The 17,624-nt window shown below is 32.3% G+C and overlaps 3 protein-coding genes across 9 annotated transcripts; all 3 read right to left on the minus strand.

Annotated features, from left to right (window-relative positions):
* Positions 1-1,702: 1,702 nt before the first annotated feature.
* LOC117221012 (uncharacterized) lies at positions 1,703-6,572 on the minus strand. 3 transcript variants are annotated; one of them, XM_076522149.1, is made up of 5 exons: positions 4,880-6,572; positions 4,272-4,755; positions 3,454-3,633; positions 3,155-3,336; positions 1,703-3,002 (listed from the first exon to the last, which is right to left on the minus strand). In XM_076522149.1, exons 3-5 carry the CDS (start codon positions 3,625-3,627, stop codon positions 1,919-1,921), a joined length of 1,440 nt encoding a protein of 479 aa, XP_076378264.1. In that variant the 5' UTR covers positions 3,628-3,633; positions 4,272-4,755; positions 4,880-6,572; the 3' UTR covers positions 1,703-1,918. The 3 variants fall into 3 exon arrangements, with proteins under 3 accessions (XP_076378264.1, XP_033327458.1, XP_033327459.1); XM_033471567.2 differs by lacking the exon at positions 4,272-4,755 and having other exon boundaries at positions 4,880-6,565; XM_033471568.2 differs by lacking the exons at positions 4,272-4,755; positions 4,880-6,572 and adding an exon at positions 3,978-4,245.
* Positions 6,573-6,826: 254 nt separating this feature from the next.
* On the minus strand, positions 6,827-8,644 carry LOC117221023 (activating signal cointegrator 1 complex subunit 1). Its single transcript, XM_033471585.2, has 6 exons — positions 8,267-8,644; positions 8,081-8,190; positions 7,621-7,939; positions 7,367-7,530; positions 7,180-7,298; positions 6,827-7,108 (listed from the first exon to the last, which is right to left on the minus strand). Exons 1-6 carry the CDS (start codon positions 8,473-8,475, stop codon positions 6,986-6,988), a joined length of 1,044 nt encoding a protein of 347 aa, XP_033327476.2. The 5' UTR covers positions 8,476-8,644; the 3' UTR covers positions 6,827-6,985.
* Positions 8,645-9,886: 1,242 nt separating this feature from the next.
* Set2 (SET domain containing 2) lies at positions 9,887-17,571 on the minus strand. 5 transcript variants are annotated; one of them, XM_076522148.1, is made up of 15 exons: positions 17,091-17,571; positions 14,921-16,544; positions 14,154-14,810; positions 13,921-14,040; positions 13,707-13,835; positions 13,425-13,626; positions 13,251-13,348; positions 12,999-13,164; positions 12,270-12,924; positions 12,122-12,179; positions 11,518-11,879; positions 11,305-11,439; positions 10,649-11,025; positions 10,240-10,575; positions 9,887-10,145 (listed from the first exon to the last, which is right to left on the minus strand). In XM_076522148.1, exons 2-15 carry the CDS (start codon positions 16,516-16,518, stop codon positions 9,990-9,992), a joined length of 5,049 nt encoding a protein of 1,682 aa, XP_076378263.1. In that variant the 5' UTR covers positions 16,519-16,544; positions 17,091-17,571; the 3' UTR covers positions 9,887-9,989. The 5 variants fall into 5 exon arrangements, with proteins under 5 accessions (XP_076378263.1, XP_076378261.1, XP_033327468.2 ...); XM_076522146.1 differs by having other exon boundaries at positions 10,649-11,439; positions 17,091-17,221; positions 17,324-17,570; XM_033471577.2 differs by having other exon boundaries at positions 10,649-11,439; positions 17,091-17,246; positions 17,324-17,570.
* Between the last annotated feature and the right edge of the window lie 53 nt (positions 17,572-17,624).

Here is a 17,624-nt window from a genome sequence, read left to right on the forward strand (position 1 = left end):
CAGCGCTTTAGTGGGGTGCGTGAGGCAAATACGAACTACAGAAGGTAGTCTCTCGTCGCGAGCAATTTCTACCTCTCTTTCGGAGCGTTTTTATCCCCACCATTTTAATGCACATCCAGCTCCACACAGTTGGTTTAGGAAAAGAACGGGAGATAATTGAGAGAGACAGAACGAAACCAGCGGGCTCTATGTGTGAGTATCCACACGGACGACAACCTAGGCCGTGTCACTTTACCGTGCTTGCGGTCTCACTCTTTTCGCGCATTCGTTCCCTTGGCGCTCCATCTGAAATAGGCGGCGCGATTATTTGATTTGTACTTTTCACCCTGCAGAATTCTCGATCACACGGTCCAGCGTATTTGTGAACATCTTGAAACGACGACCATTTCTACAATTATCAAAATTTTCGAAAACTCATAAACTACATTTTAGCTAATGGTTTGTAGTTTATGAATCTACACAATTTTATTAATTCAGCCATCCCAGTACGTACTTGTCAACTGTGACGGGCAGCAATCAATGCTCTACTCTACAAGAAGGATTTTCGAAAACAATGAATAATTTTACAATTTTATACGATTTTTACTTTTAAAAATGTTAAAAACAAAGCTGAAACTTGCATTTATATTCTCTTAGAAAGACTACATATTTAATTTAGTAATTACCTACAAAAAAATTCTCAAACTCAAAGTTTTAGAGAGTTAGAGTTAAGACTTATTGTAGATTGGAACAATTTACCAGCAAAAAAAAATCGTAAAATTGTACAATTATTTGAATCGTAAAGGTGGAGCGCTAGGCAAATGGATGCGTGAATACAGTGAGATCGCAAGCATGGTAAAGTAAAACAAGCTAGATTGATCGTCGGTGTGACTAGATTCGCTTGTGTTGCGCTGATATCGTGCTCTCTTGCTCACCCGCCACTTCCTCTCTTTATCTAAAACTGTGAGGGCAGCACTGTTCAGCTGTGAAGTATTAACTAATCAGAGAAAAGTAGTTTCTATACCTACTCTCATATATCTTAGCGCTTTGTCCTCAACATTGCTCGATATACCGAGGCACTAATGTATTGTCAAGCATATAAAAGTTTCGTTTATATTCCAGTTCTTTTTCAACATAATTTCTATTTGCTGCACCAATTGTGCATATACTCATATGTATCGTTCAAATATGTTAAATAATAAATTTACTAAAAGTTTACATCAAATTGTTATTTGCGTTATCTATAAAGGACTAAATTTTCAATACAATGCCAGAATAAACTGACAAAATATGCCTGCGTACAAATAGATCTTTTTTACTATCATGATTATTTTAATTATTGTAGGACATATTATTGTTAATAATTTTGTATTAAGTCTTAAAATAATAATATGTACCTTGATACAAATTAGGGAAATTATTTTAGGGACAATCAGAGATTACTAAGTAAGGTGATTAAAAAAGCAACAAATATACATTGTAAATATTTTTTATTTTTAATTAAAATTAATCTTAATTAAAGCAAAATTTTAGCAAAATTATATGCACATGATTGTTAAATGTGCATTAAATTCATTGGTATATTAAAATATATCTTATATGCCTAACAATTGTATAATTTATTTTCCTTCATGTTTCCAATATATTGTTTATACAAATATATACATACAATAAATATGTAGAATATAATGGCGATTATCAATGAAGAAATTGCTCGAGACAATTTACACGAAAATAAAGAAATATATTTTAAACATTCTCAGTTCTAATTACATACTTAAAGTAGATCCCACATACCCTTACTTTCTTCGTAAATATACGAATTTTACTCTATAACTAATTAGTCTAATGTAATTCATATACGTAGTTTACTATTCAGTAACACATACACAGTATGTGATCAATGTATGTTGTATTTATAAAAAAGAAAACGTGAGTATTACATAAATGCACGCGTTAGAATTAAGAATAATACTGCAATAGGAAAAATAATGTAAACTTCCATTCGTGGATGACAGACAGAAAGAAGTAAGCTATTATTATATATTTCATATTCAACACCATCTTTTGTTGGTATTTCGACTATCACTTTGTCCAGTGAGAGTAGATTAACTGGAAAGGAGCATTTGGTTTGATTTATACAAGAATTTGTTACATTTTCATACTGAAGAAGAGGTTTATAAATATCAAAAACCGCGTGTATATCATTTGAAACAATATCATTATCACTGTAAAAAATGTAATAATAGTAACCACTTTCTACAATGTTCTGGGTTGCTTGCATATGTTTTCCACTAAGCAAATAAGTGACATTAGTACAATGTTTGGATGGTGCGAATTCTTGGGCTATTAAAATTGAACCACCATAACATTTGAATAATCCATTTTCAAAGCTAGATACCGAAGAAATATCATCAGCATTTGTTGCATTCATAACAGCATTTCCACCGTGTTTAATGCCTTCATCAAGTAAAAATGTTGGTTTAACAAGGTCTTGACTCCTCTTGACCTTTTTAGTTAACATTGTAGTTTCTATTTCTATTTTCTTTTTAGTATTATTTGAACTGTATTCTAAATTGTGTTTTATATTGCTGTCTTGTAGTATATTTTTCTTTTCTCCTCTCATTAGTTTGGAATATTGTCTCTTTTTTGCATGTCTCAGTTTTCTTGTACTATATACAGTATTCTCACCTTGAATCAATTTTTCTTTACGAATGTTTTTGTCAGGAAATGTATTATTTTTTACATACTCGTGAAATTTGTTAGAATCTTCATTGGTGGTTTTCAAAGTGACATTCCGTGAAAATTTATTTTTTGCACTTGTTAGCAAACCATTAACTTTAGTTAAATCTGTCTGAAAAGTATCTTCTTCAGTATTTGATGTAAACACCACTTTGACTTGTTGTTGTGCATCTGGTAAAAATATATTCTTCACAATTTGATCTCCATAATTATGCTCCAACATACCACATGTTCGTAGATTACGTTCATCTTTAACAAGTAGTATTGAAGCTCCTTCGAATCTGTATGAAGATTAATCGTGCTTTAGAATATGAGTACTTCAGAAGTAACAAGAATATTATCCAAGTGTTTAAGTTATTTATAACTTAAATGAAACCAAGTTTTTTCCGAGATAGTAATAAATGTTAATACCTATTGAAATTTAAGTTTGTACCTTGAGCATACAGACAGTGCTACACTTGCTCCTTTTAAGAGATAAAATCCCCAATATTCTAGAGTGTCATCTGGTATTGACATACTCTTTTTAAGACGTATGTGTTTTTTATATGAAGTAATTTCTGGATTCTGTGACACTTGAAATGCATTAAAGGTTCTATTCATCTCTATAGTGTGTTCCTGTATAAATGACAATAATATTATTCATTGCATAAAAATAAACAAGCTAGTGCACATATAATGTTTTTTATAGCGTTAATAGCACAAAAGCTTATAAATGTAATAAAAAGTTCTTACAGAACAAAATATTGTGGAGACTCCATCAGTGATTTCCAGGATATCAGATTCGGTCACAGTGTATGCAACATTAGCATAGAAATTATGACGTAGATACAATGGTGTTATAAGAAGTATGATTGGTAATATCGTTGTTAATATACAGAAAACTAATATCCTCCTGATACCTTGCATATTTACCTGAAATTATAACAGTATTGAAATGTATAAATTAATAAATAAATAAAATATGTCTATGAATAATAATGTACATGTGAACAATTTAGAAATACAGTTAGTACATTAATGTTATAACTTATTTTATTTGCTCTTCATTGTAAACATTATTCCAAATAAAATTACTTTTACAATAAAAATAATCAAAAAATTATAAATTGTTACTATAAAAATAAAATAAAAATTATCGGTACACTGAATAAGAAAATTGCTAATAATCGCTCAAAGAATAATATCATTAACTACTCTAACGATAATTTTTAAATCTGGATAATAAATTAAATGCAAAGTGGTCGATGTGTACATACTGTGCGACAAGATACGTAAATAGAGATATGACCATCATTTGTTTTATGTTGACTTTATGACATTCAAAGTGTTAAACAAATTTCGTAGTTAACAGTTATTATGTTTTAAAAGTAGAAGTTAATTAATGTAATAGCAACAATTTAGTTTTCTGTAAAATGTCAATACAATAGAAGAGTTATGTTGAACACATAATAGGATGTTCGTTACAAACAAAGTTATATTACGACAAAAGAGGTTAGAGGTTTTGCAATGATAAAAGACTGTAACTGAAGTGTGATTATCTGTGCACTCACACTGATAATTTAATCTTAGAAACATGTTCGATGCAATATCACACAGTGTCAAGAAGAAACAGACTCTCTTTCCTAAGCGCGTTTCAATTACGCGATGCGCAAGAATGGTGTGTGGAAAATCATTTAAATAATTACAATTATGAATTATATTAAATAATTACAATTACAAATAATTGCAAATTACACCTTGTGCTACATGTATCATTTTTGAATGAGTACATCTTGTGAAAAATTGAGAAATCATTATTGTACATATGACTAAAAACAAATTGAGATATATAAATATGAGCCACTTGAGACATGTTGTCAAAGTCATCATTTTGAACAACTTTTTTTTCTGTGCTTTTTCAAGATGCTCTCTTTTCAACGAATACATTGTAATAGGATTTTGATATATGAGAGGCTGAACTAACCCAGCCGTAACCAAGATATAACGCTTCTGCTATTTTGTAGAATTAGGTACGGGTTAGGTCTGGGTTAGGTTCTGAACAAAAAAAAACTGTTATTTTATTGTTATAACCATAAACTAGACAGTGGATAGCACTGTTAATGTTTTTCCGTAAAATACAAGCAATCGTTAAGTGCCCGTGTTTTAATTCTTTGCTTACCTAGGAGTTGTATACATCTCCATATCATTGTTCGTGAATATTTCATTTTCTTAGGATATCCTGTATAAGTGTGTTCTTTTTCCACAAAGACACAATCTCCTCTTTTCTTAATACATATTTCGCTTTCCCTCGTCATAACGCTTGATAGGATATGTACTTCGTACTGTTGATATGTCGATGTGCTGATCAGGATAGGAAGGACGCAATCAATATGGCTGTTTGTGAACGAATGATTTGTTAAACTAACGATTTATTAATTAAACAAGTCGCGCTTAAAGATTGTGTTTATCTAAATTGTATGTTAGAATTAAGGCTAAAACCATGGACCTAAGGTAAAAAAAAAAAGTGTGCAGATAGGAACTGGCGAGTGAGCAAGAGAGCACATCACTTTATCATGTTTGCAATTTCACTCTATTCGCGCATCCGTTTGCTTGGTGCTCCATCTGAAACACGCGGCGCGATATTCGGCCTGATGGATCCGAGGCCGAAAAGATTTAGCATGTGCCAGGTTAAAAAGAATCTCAAATTTCGACAATAGCGGAGAGATTCAAGCGTTTAGACCGGGCGTTAACGGTTCTTGGGAAAGCAGGGTCTCCTCTAAATCTAAAAATATACATTTCCTTTGAAATCACCTGGGATTGCCTGGGAGTACCTGGGTCGGGAAATTTCGGCTGAAAGCAGGGGACAGGTGAAGTTAGCACATTGTTGAACGCGCCTATACCTACGAACGCGAAGCAAGGGCGATAATTTATATAAATAATGGTATAAATAATAAACGGTATAAATTTTAAAATTGTAACAGATTGCAATACGATTAAAGCCACCGATACAAAAGATCTTGTGCCAAAGGATAGTTAGACAATTCACTGCGATTGTGTCGGCCCTTTTGAAACAAGTAAAAAAGACTACAAACATATTTGATTAATTATTGACGCATTCATAAAATATTTAGAATTCCGTTAAAATCATTGAGCGGTGCCGAAATGTTGTACGTATTTAAAGAAAGTATTAGGAATACGTCGTGTTATAATTTCGGATAAACGGACGAATTTTATCTGCAAGTCACAAAAATCATTTCTTAGAAGTACCGATGCGAAATTGCGACCGAGGCACCTCAGGTAAACGGGCAGGTAGAAAGGTACCGTGACAAATCTTTCGATCACGGGAACAAAGAAAAGCGTAGAATGACCGAGCAAAATAGCCAAAGATTTTCACTTAAGTAGCCTGACGCTATTCTGCTTTGGTAAGTTCATGGGTTCGCATGGGTTCTGTCGATGGAGAAACCCCAGAACTAGGATAGTCTTCTTGAAGGATTTGACCACGAAGTGGAGAAGGCAGGAATGCCTTTTGATAAGAGGACTGTGATTGACCGCTGCATTTGCTCAGAAATTTTCTGATGAATTAGTAACTATTATCTAAAATGTGGCTTACGGGTTTTCGAAAATTTTAATAATTGTAGAAATGATCGCCGTTTCAAGACGTGTTCGCAAATACGTTGGACTGTGTGGTCGAGAATCGTACGACGTGAAACGTACAAGTCGAATATCGCGCCGAGTGTTTCAGATGGAGCAAATAGAGTGAGATCGCAAGCATGGTAAAGTAAGACAAGCTATATTGGTCGTTGGTGTGACTTGTTTCGCTTGTGCTGATGTCATGCTCTCTTGGCTCACTCGCCACTTCCTCTCTTTGTTTAAAACTGTAAAGGACAGTAATACTTAGCTATAGAGCGTAAACCAGTCAGAGAAAAGCAGTTTCTCTACTTACTCTCAAATTTCTGAGTGCTGTATTAGGTAGCCTGCTATGATTTGGCGGGAACACCAGCAACCATAAAAATATTTTTATTTCGTGTGATCTAAGCAAGTTAAACGTACTTGATGTACTATTTTTTTATTGTTAAAATTATGATGAACTAAACAGTTACATTAGGTATTAAGTATAAAAAGGGACTGTTGTGCCTATAATTTTTTTATTTCCGATATGTACAAAAATATGTACAATGAAGAGAACGTTGCAGAAGATTTGGCTGTTTTATCTATTCTTGTACTTTTTAATTGAATAGTCTTTAATGTAATTGTTTTGTAATGTTAATAATATGACAGATATTATTCAAAAGCCCTCAGTTAGATTAATTTTTGCTGTTGCTGCATAATATCCATTGCAGTCTGTGTGGAGCTGTGATATATGAATCTGTTTTAATGTAGTGTCTGCAAATTTAGTATGTTCATGGGCCTAAAAATTACCAGATATTAAAACTTAAGATCCTTATGTCTCATGATTATAAATAAGTAATATATATTTACTTTCAATATGTCTGTTGCATCAAATGTTTCATATGGTCCTCTTTTTGTTTCATTTTTATATCTCGTATTCATAAGTGTTACATGCAACAAAACATTTTCCTGTTTTCTGTCTATTAAATCTAAACAATACATATCCTATTATATACAATATATTATTTTTTAAAAATTCATATATATCTCATTTTACCTATGCTGGCATAATAATTGGCAATTTCATTTGCTATTTCTTGCAAAGAATTATTCTCGTCAATTACTCTTGCATACAGAACCTTTGTCTCGGTCGGATCATCATTCATTATTGAAAGTCCTTCTAAGCATATATGAATTTGACCATACTTTTCCATCGCAGGCCTATATTTGCATTTGTAGAAGTTAATATTACGAAATTATTATTTTAAACTATACAGTAACTGAAAGTGTTCCTAACATAACTTTACATACTTTATAATATGCTCTTTACAATCGTCTAAAGCTTGGGTAGCTCTCTCTCTTTCTGCATCATCAAATAATTTTAACATCCCAATAGTAATATGCAATTTACTTGGTATCTGGAAGATTGTTTCATCTATACCCCTAGATGTTTTCTCTGAGCTTTTAAGAACATCATTCTTAAATGCCATATATTTCATTATTATAGAACCTTCGTTCAGTGGTATAGATAAAAAATGTGTATAGTCTAGATTTCTCCTTGCTGCAGTTATTAACATATCTATTCTACGACGTGCAGTTATTATTCCTTTAGGATGGAATCCAATTATCACTATAAATCAATAATTACACAATACACATTATACTTTTCGCATTTTCTAGAGAACATGTATGGCCTATTTAGTTATTTTAAAAGCTTAGCTTATTTAAAAATTATAATTTAATAGTTAAGAAATGTTATAAACATATTTACCAATATCACCATCCTGACCTACTTTTGGGATTTGTATGCTTGTTTTAGTGTCAGCTTCTAATTTTTTACGCATTAAGTGTTTGCTTCCAATAATAAATGGGAAAAATGCTCTAAAATATCGTAGTAACATTAATATTAGCGTAGCAATTTTTGTTATGAAATATAATGTGTAAGATTACTGTTTACTTTGCTACATGAAAAGTATGTTTAAATCTCGATGACCCATATGAAACAATTTCAATATCGGGGTCATCATATTCTTCCACATCTTCAATGTCAAGATCATCATCATCCTCAACGTATGGAGAAATATTGTGATCACTTGATTCCCTTTTTCCAAAGCGTCTATAACATCGACCGTCTACCCAAACTAACTCTGGTTCGAGGACATTCATTATTTAGAATTTACAAACATAATTTTGTTACACTATATAAACAATTACGTCCTTCACATTGATTTCAATATTACAGGAAGTCCACGTAATAATAAGACTATATCACGATCATGTAAACAGTAAATACTAAATACAATTGTTTTTTTTCCCCCCACTCCTACTGGAGTCTTGGGTAAGAGGACTCTGAAATACATATGTACTCTCTGAAGTTATCAGCGTACGTCGTGGCCTTTAGAGAACGTGACAAAGAGCGCCATCAATTTCTTGACAACACTGTATGCAATTTTATCTGCAATTTTATTGCTGATGGTTGTAGGACAGAAATTTTGTTTCTAGGCAAATACTTTCTGATACAGACAACAAAGATTCCAACAGAGCTTTCGATTTTCGTTGTTTCTAATCACGTACGCCACAGAGCGCAGAGTTTATTCTGTCCTCTGTGCATAAAGATGGTATGTATGTATTGATGATACAATCTACATATGCAAGTAAACATGAACAAGCGTTCAGGCATACATATACAATTCATACATACATACATATGTATATGATTACCAGCGCCACCAGCGACATGTGATGTAACTTTACTTTATGATAAAACAGATAATTTTTGTACGATTATGTACAATAGCCAAATTTATTTAATAGTACAAAATAATAAACATTAATTAGAAAATTGTTTTATAATATTTTATCCTGAATATTGAATTACAATTTTTTGTTTATTAACACATATATAATCTGTCACAAATTATATGAAATCATAAATTTTAAATACTTATGCATTAGCTATTTAAATAATAAATAAAAATTCAACAGTAAACATATGTAGATTTCATTTTATTTCAAATCGTACATTGCTTTCAGTTAAAAAATCATGCATCACAGAATCAATTTTTGTACCACGTAGAAGAAATTTTTAAGAATATAGAAAGTAATTTTATGAGTGCAATATTCACTGTTTCTCGAGTTAATTTGTTTTTGTATCATATTCATATATTTATATATATGAACAGATTTAGCGATTGAAACTTACTTTTATGAAACAGTTAAAAATTTTTTTACGGTATATACTATTTACAATATATGAGAATTCAGCACGATATTTAACAATACAGTAAAAATTTAATATTCTTCGTGAAACCAACGTAAGGGATGAAGTTCGATATCGAATTTAAATATGCAGGATGTACATACATAATAGCAGGACATAAAATGCAATTCATTCATTTTTAAAAAGATTAACAGACATATTATTCTATACTAAATGAAAATATCGAGTTTATACATTGAATGCATACAGTTAGAAATTTAATTATTTCTTAATGGCTAAATTATCAGAATGTTTCTGAAGCATGTACAAATTCACCTATATTACAATAATAATAATAATAATAATTACAAATATATCTACATATGGGCATTAGTTCAATATATTTCTACTAGATATATTACAATATTCAAGGTAAAGGATTCACGTAATAAATAACAATTTCACGTTATAAGTTACATAATTACTCGTCGTCTGTACTTTTCTGGTATACTGCACCAAATTTACTCATATACTTACGTACAAAATCTTTAGCTTTATGTTTAACATTTTCATTACATTGTAATTCATCAACGCTCTTACAATGTTTTAACTCTTTTGCAAGTACAAAATGTGTAAGCTGAAAAAACAAATAAAAATGTTCAATTAATATAAATCAAATAGTTACGTGTAAACAAATCTTATTAGTTCTAATAACTCTATTACGAACATACCTTTCTTGCAAGATGTTTAAAATCTTCAGTGTTAGTTATTCTACCTTGTTTACAATCATTCTTTCTGTATGGATTCAAAAAATGTACCATCACGTTCGCCATATTTATCCTGAAAGTATCTTTAATTTTTCTTTCCGACATTGTGGATAAATCTGTAGAAGGTGATTGTAATTTATTTAAGCTATGACGCGAATGTGATTTCGATTTGTTACTACGTCTGTGTCGCCGTATTTTCTCAACGTGTTCCTTGAATTTTGCCCTCTCTTTTTGACGGCGTAGTTTCTCCTTAATACCCTTGTGCGTTTTATGGTCTATACGATCTTCTTCTCTACGCGGCTGTAAAACATATCAGTAACAATAAGTATTTTGCAAAAAGAAAAAATTAAAAGCAAAGGAATATTCAACGTACACTGATAATCCTTTCTTGAACTAAACCCTCTCGTCTTTTCTTTCCTTCGGGGAAAGTCGCTGTACTTCCAGTTACATTATGAACACTAACTTTTTTAGGTACATTATGCTTCGAGCCATTTAATGGTTTCTCAAGTAAAGTGTTATTTAACTCCAACTCTTCAGTTTTTTGTTCCTCATTATTATCATCCTCAATATCTTCGTCATCTTCGTTCGACGAACTAGAATCCTCGCTGGACTCCGAAGATGATGAAGAATCTGGTTGAACTCCAATGTGGTCCGGCGGCGGTGGTAACCATTGCGATATTCGTTCTTTCACGTGATAGTAATAGGTTCTACCCCTAGCGTCGGTCGCACTTTTCCATTTTGGTGGTAGATCTATGGCAGGTATTTCCGTTTGCGGTGATTTAAATGATTTCGCAGGAAATTGCTGATCCGATTGCTTTTCAATGTGATCATAAAGGGGCTGTGTTTGAATAGCTACGGGCGGCGTTCCACCATGGACTAAGTTATTAGACAGTGGCAATTGACTCTCGGGATATTGTTGGTGACAATGAGGTAGTAAAGAATAGGCTGTTGTGGTTTGATTAAAAACAGGCGTTTGGCTTAACGTGTACACCACTGGCGGTACACCAGAAGGTATGTTGCTAGACATACCAGGTGATATTTCAGAAGAGATCGTTGGCGGTAGGACATGCGAATTTTGTGGTGGTATTGTGGATTGAGAATGTCCAGTTACTGATTGAGGACCTCCTACGTATACCGGAGTGCATTGCTGACTTATTTCTCCTTCTGCAGTCACAAATCGCATTCGTGAAATACTTCAGGTAATACAGGAAGCAACATAAATTAGGAAAGAGTAAAGTGTACCTTGTGTCGTATAATGTTGCCATTGTCCAAGCGATGGGTTATAAAATACAGGATACCCTGTTTGAGGATCTACCATAGCAGTCGTATGAGGATCTATACCTAAAGCTAAACACCTGTTTTCATGATCTTGCCACGATTCTTGCTGTTGACGACGTTGTCGCTCTTCTTCTTCTTTAGCGACCTTCATAGCGAATAATTGTCTGCGTTCGTATTTCGTCATTCGTGGAATAGGAACTAAACTACTTCTTTCTTCTACTCGTTTATCCTTCGTTCGAGTGTACTCAGATTCTGGAGATTCTCGACCTCGTCTTCGATCGCTACGTTTCTCGGGTTCATTCCTTCCATATCTGTCAGACCTGTGTCTTTAAAATGATGTGTTTGTACTTTAACAGTCACTTATTCTTTGAATCTAAGAATGAAACTGTTCAACACATGTGTGAACTTTTAACTCTCCAAAGACATTTCTTACAAATTTTGTGCGCTGAATATGAATCTGTAAATTTCTTTTTCTTCGTGTGCAGCTTTAGGAAAAAAAATTTTACTCAGAGTATAAAAATCTATAAGAGATGCCTATTGAAATTTAAAAGTCTGTTTCTATTTATACCTATCGTATGATGTTCCTCTTTTCTCTTCCTTTTCTAATTCTTCTCTATATCCACGGTCTAAAAATAAGGTTTGTAATCTCGTTAAGTTTTAATATTGAGAAAGTATACACATGCTTGGCAAATTAATACATAATTTAATGACATTACCAGCTTCCCTTTCGTGCTCTTTCATTTGTTCAATTCTTTCCTTTTTAGGTATTCGGAAAACTTCCTTTAAGTTTGACCATTCGGCCAAAAGAGTTAAAGCTAGGTCAGGTATAAGATTTTGATCCGCATTATCTGATTTCACTTCACCGATTGCTATACAATTGTCGACATTACTGTCACTCTTCTCGGTATCGTTCAATTGATAGGAACTTTTTTTCTCGCTACTGTCATAACCGAGCTGTAATTCTTCGGAACATAATTTTGATTTTTCCTGGTCATCTTCCGGAGAATCTCTGTTAGGTGAAAAATACAACCGTTTCGACCATTTTTCAACTACATTAAAAATTTTACTGTCCATTAACATTGTCTTGTTAGAAATCGGAAGTGTATTTAAGGTTTTTAAAACTTCTAATCGAAACTGTTGCGCCTCTTCGGAATCGTTTGTAGAAATGTCCATCACATAGCTCCAAATTAAACGTAAACCATGATAGTCCAAAAATAATCTTCGACATGGATGTTCTCCACTTTGTATGAGACGTAAAAGACGAGTTCTATGCTCCAGTTCTCTGCTGCGTACCATAAGTCTGCTTAACGTCAAAGTATGAGCTCTATTTTTCAAACCACCAAAACACAATTTATCTATTTCTTCTTCCAACTGCAAGTAAATAAAATATAAATTAGCAAGGTGGTTATATGAAATAAATAAATTAGTAAGATACAAGGTCTTACATCTTCATCTTCCATATAATCAGTCTGTTTCTTTTCTCCCTTCTTCTTCCTCATATCTTTGTCACGTTTTTCCTTCTTTTCTGTTTTTTCCTTTTCTTCCTCTGGCGTTTCACCAATCCAACCGCGACAATTAGGAGCTTCACAGAAGCATTTCTGCGCCTCCTTACTAATTTAGCAACAAAACATACGACGTAAACAATATCGTTCTTCCATATAAATTAAAATAATATTTTTCATTTACTCTGTACGTACCCATAACGTTGAAAATGATAATCAAACGTGATCTCTTCACCGGCAGCTATAAATTTTTTATTAAAGAATCCTATTCTCAATTCACCGTTTACCGTCCACTGCAGAGATATCAAACATGTACATACATGAATATATTATAGGTTGTTTATAATTTATTTAATTAGTTGTACCTACCTTTTGTGTTTCAGAGTTTGGATCACAGCTATGATTTATAAATCGGGAAACGTTCCCTTTCATAGTAGCATCGATGATTTGATCGGATTTCAATGCCATGAAATAATAATGTTTATTTTTGTCTTTTGAATATTCTTTAGCTCTACGTCGAAAATCTTTTGGATCAACTACTTCACCTACATATTCCATTATAAATTCCCCCCTAATAATTAGAAATTGGATTCATCAACAAAATAAAAAATTGCATGTTTCTAGCTTAACTGTATTGTCGAGAAAACTTACGCTAACAAATCAACCATGGCACGTAAGCCGAAACCTTTTTTCTCTGTTCTAAATACTTCGCATTTAGCATATTCACAATTCTGAAATCGTTTGTTTGTGCAACGATCACCGACTACGCATCTGGGTCCACTAGAATTTGCATAACATATTACAATTATGTTGATTATTTTGGAATGCTCTATAACTAATTTTAATATACTCATTTAAGAGATACCATTCTATCATTAGAAGTCTATTAAGACAATCTTCTCCACAACCTAATTCTCCTCTTTCAATGTCTTCTTCTGTTAAGAAGCAGTCGCACACCATACGTTTGGTTTCTTTATTTGTATACCTGAAAGAAACTCATTATTGTGCATATCAACATTTTATAAACGTTATTAATATAAATCCACAGATAATATAGTTTAGATTTACATAAATTGTAATTCTGCTGCTATTATTTACCTTTCGGTTAGGTATAAATTTTCATGTAAATATTCGAATTGGCTTAATCTTTCCTCCATTTCTCTATCTTCTAATTGTGGAACCATGGATAACGAAATCTTCGCGCCTATAGTTTTTGGAATTTGCACAGCAGCAACAGTGTTAGTTACAACTAAAGATTCTTTTGTTTGTTCTGGTTCTACAGTAGATTGAACGTTTGTTGTTATTAAGGTAGAACCAGAACCAGAATCAGAGGAACCAACGTCCATTACAGATCCAGATACAGATTTAAACATCAATGATCCAGATTCCGAAGCGTTCGGAGGTAAACTTCCAAACGTAGATGCGACTGTTGATGTGGACACAAATCCTGTATTCGAACCACCCATTTCGAGTTCGCTAGATCTTCGCCAACGAGATTTTACTTTAACAGGTTTACAGGAATCTGAATCGTAGCCAGTAGTATTACAAGTAGTCGCTAGTGGTGTCAACGAATCGAATGTGTTCACAGTCTTACTGACATTATTTTCTTTGTCCGATTGTAATTCTGGTGGATTATCTACTTTTATTTCTTGAGCAGTTAAAGCAGTACTATTAGATATCTTCTCACGCTCTTGTTGAGCACTTGATTTTGATACATCTATATTAGGTTTTGAAACCAAACCACGTCCTCGAGATCTAAAATGTAACAGTGAAATATTTTCTAATATATACTGAAGAGCAAATATAAATTAATGAAAGTATATTTACAAATATTTTTTCGCATGTTTAAACATTACAATACATACCTTTGCTTCATTAATCCAATTGATCTAATTCTACTGCTTCTCCTGACTCCAGAACTGTTTGATCCACTTTCAGAACCTGTTGTATCCGTACTACCACTTCGACTCCTAAATTCAACTTTCTTATCAATATCATTAGAACTACTATTACACTTTGTTTCAAATTCTGTTAATTTACAATTGTTCAGAGACAATAGTGTATCGTTACTATTTTCACTGCTACTTGATAACTTTGAATCTTCTCCATCAATTTTATTATCTGTTTCACTATCACCATATAACAGTTCATTAGCTTGTGAGTGTGTAGATTTTCGTTGATTCCCAATTTTTTTATCTTGTACAAATTTTGATTTTAACGAAGACTGATTTGTACAATCCGTTTTGTCATTAAGGGCAGTGGATTTGTTCTGTTCTGTTAGGTTTTTATTAATGTTATCAGGTAAAGAAGCAAAATTGTTAGGATGATGTAATTGTTCTATTTTATCCAATATCGATGAACTACTTTCATCATCAATATTCATGAGAATTTCTTTTTCTGTATTACTAGCAATTTGTAAAGGAGATGTTATGCTTTCTGTATTAGATAAATCATTGACTAATTTTTGTATTTCTTTAGAAGATTCACTAATTTGCATGTCCGCTAATTTGTTATCTATTCTGCAAAATGCGTCATCTTTACACAGAACCTCTTCGGATTCGTTTGCACATATTTGTCTATTTGTATAGAAGTCTTTTTGATCGCTAGTTGCTTCTTTGTTGTGAATACATAATTTTTCTAAAGTACATGGTTTATCGTTTGCATTGCTAGAAGTCATTGGCACATCTATACACAAGGCTGTAAGAGAATTTTCTGTTTCGTCTCTATTCGAGTTACATGTATTCTTTTGCACTGTGCAATACTCAATATCAGATGTGTTTTTTGAATTAGATGTATCTACAACCATGGATTCTGTTCCATCTTCGTTTTGTATCACAGTATATTCCACAAAATTTTTCCTTTTCAATGTAGAGTTGCTTACTAGTAACACTTCTTTTACTATCATATCATCCCCTTGCCTCAAATTATAATTATCATCTTTAACATCTTCTTTAACTTCCATTTCTTCACAAATTATGGTTTCTTCTATCACATCTTCTGACCATATCTCAATTTCATTAGAATTAGTTTCCATTGTATCTTCTTTACTCGGGTTGCCGACAACTACTTGTTGGACATCCTCAGGACTAAGTTTTTCAGAATGATCAATTATAGCATCTATTCCATCTTGGCTATCGCTTTCACTAGTATCCTTTTTATATTGTAATGTTGAATATTCATTCTCCTCATTAATTACAAGTATATTGCTATTAGAGGCATTCTTATGCTTGTTGTGCTTCCTCAAAGAATTTTGATTCTTTCTAGGAAGTGACTGATTCTGATCATCCCCGGTACTTTTACTATCTTCTGTATCATTTGAGTAAGATATTTGTGAAATATCTCCATTAACTTTCTTTTCTTCCAATTGCTTCTTAGCTATTTGTCTACTGGATTTTCGAACAGGTACATATTTAACTGTCGATTTCACTGATGTTTTCATTTCAGTTTTGCGTCTGCGTGCCATTTTGATTCCATAAATATTTTCTTAGTCTGTAATATTTAAGAAAAATAATGTCTTTTTAGATAGAAAAACAATGAACATAATATTTATGAAGTACATTATTGCTATCTATATACTACATAATGCATTACAAACATACAAATTGCATTGTTGCTAAGACTAATATATCTTATAATATCAACTAGCTATACACAAATTAGTTTATACGAGTAGTAATAAGGATCTAATATAAAACACAAATATACACAAATGAAATAATACAATAAATTATTATCTAGAAACATTATTTGAGCCTCGTATACTCATATCGAATTAGCTACTAAAGCTATATATAACTGTTTGGAAACTGAAATTCATTTATAATTTTTGAATAAGTATAACAGTACATAGTATGAAAATATATAAATCTTTGTAGTTTACAATATAATCATTGATATCAAAAATGTCCTTGTGATAGATATAGCAATGTTATTTGCAGTAACAATAAATGGATAATAGTTTGTCTCCAAGATACATGCTTTAACACATTTCAGTAAAACTATATATTGTAATGGATAAAATTAGTGAACACTTACCATATGCCTTTAAAATAATGTATTGCATGTGAAAGATAATCATTGTTTAAAATGTTTCATGTAGTTTTCTAATGAACACTTTTTTCTGGATCTCAGTCTTCCAGGAGGAGCATAAATATAATAGATTCGTTCTAAATCATTTCAACAATGATTATGCTGATTAAAAACAGTCAGGTTTAAGCGTTAATATAAAGTTTTGGCGCTCCAATAATATAGAATTATACATTACACACTGATAGAACTTTTTCGTCAATGTAGAGATCTGTTCCAGTCTTGACTATTTCACTTTCCGTTCATCACTCTCGACATAAATGATTCGAGATTTCTATTGCAATTAATACTTCCCAAGTCAACTTACAGATTTGTTTAGGCAAACATTAATCACCTGAATGAACGCATCATGAAGAAGAGCAAAGGATGCGTGATACTTGAATGATAAAGTGTGTATCTCAACCGCGTAAGTAGTTGCCTCTGAACATTGCTTGTTGTCCCATGTAGTGGCTACATATAATACAGGGCTGACCCTCGCACTAC

This window comes from Megalopta genalis, chromosome 5 (assembly GCF_051020955.1).
Source record: "Megalopta genalis isolate 19385.01 chromosome 5, iyMegGena1_principal, whole genome shotgun sequence".
Lineage (NCBI taxonomy): Eukaryota > Metazoa > Arthropoda > Insecta > Hymenoptera > Halictidae > Megalopta > Megalopta genalis.

What these genes read in the sequence shown, in the direction of transcription:
- LOC117221012 (XM_076522149.1), bottom strand. Translation starts at nt 3,627, where the DNA reads ATGCAAGGTATCAGGAGGATATTAGTTTTCTGTATATTAACAACGATA. An exon ending in TCTCCACAATATTTTGTTCT is followed by an intron (nt 3,337 to 3,453) that starts GTAAGAACTTTT and finishes TCATTTATACAG; the next exon opens with GAACACACTATAGAGATGAA. An exon ending in GCACTGTCTGTATGCTCAAG is followed by an intron (nt 3,003 to 3,154) that starts GTACAAACTTAA and finishes ATCTTCATACAG; the next exon opens with ATTCGAAGGAGCTTCAATAC.
- LOC117221023 (XM_033471585.2), bottom strand. Translation starts at nt 8,475, where the DNA reads ATGAATGTCCTCGAACCAGAGTTAGTTTGGGTAGACGGTCGATGTTAT. An exon ending in CATACTTTTCATGTAGCAAA is followed by an intron (nt 8,191 to 8,266) that starts GTAAACAGTAAT and finishes ACGATATTTTAG; the next exon opens with AGCATTTTTCCCATTTATTA. An exon ending in TGTAAAGAGCATATTATAAA is followed by an intron (nt 7,531 to 7,620) that starts GTATGTAAAGTT and finishes ATGCAAATATAG; the next exon opens with GCCTGCGATGGAAAAGTATG.
- Set2 (XM_076522146.1), bottom strand. Translation starts at nt 16,518, where the DNA reads ATGGCACGCAGACGCAAAACTGAAATGAAAACATCAGTGAAATCGACA. An exon ending in CAAACTCTGAAACACAAAAG is followed by an intron (nt 13,349 to 13,424) that starts GTAGGTACAACT and finishes ATATCTCTGCAG; the next exon opens with TGGACGGTAAACGGTGAATT. An exon ending in ATTATATGGAAGATGAAGAT is followed by an intron (nt 12,925 to 12,998) that starts GTAAGACCTTGT and finishes ATTTACTTGCAG; the next exon opens with TTGGAAGAAGAAATAGATAA.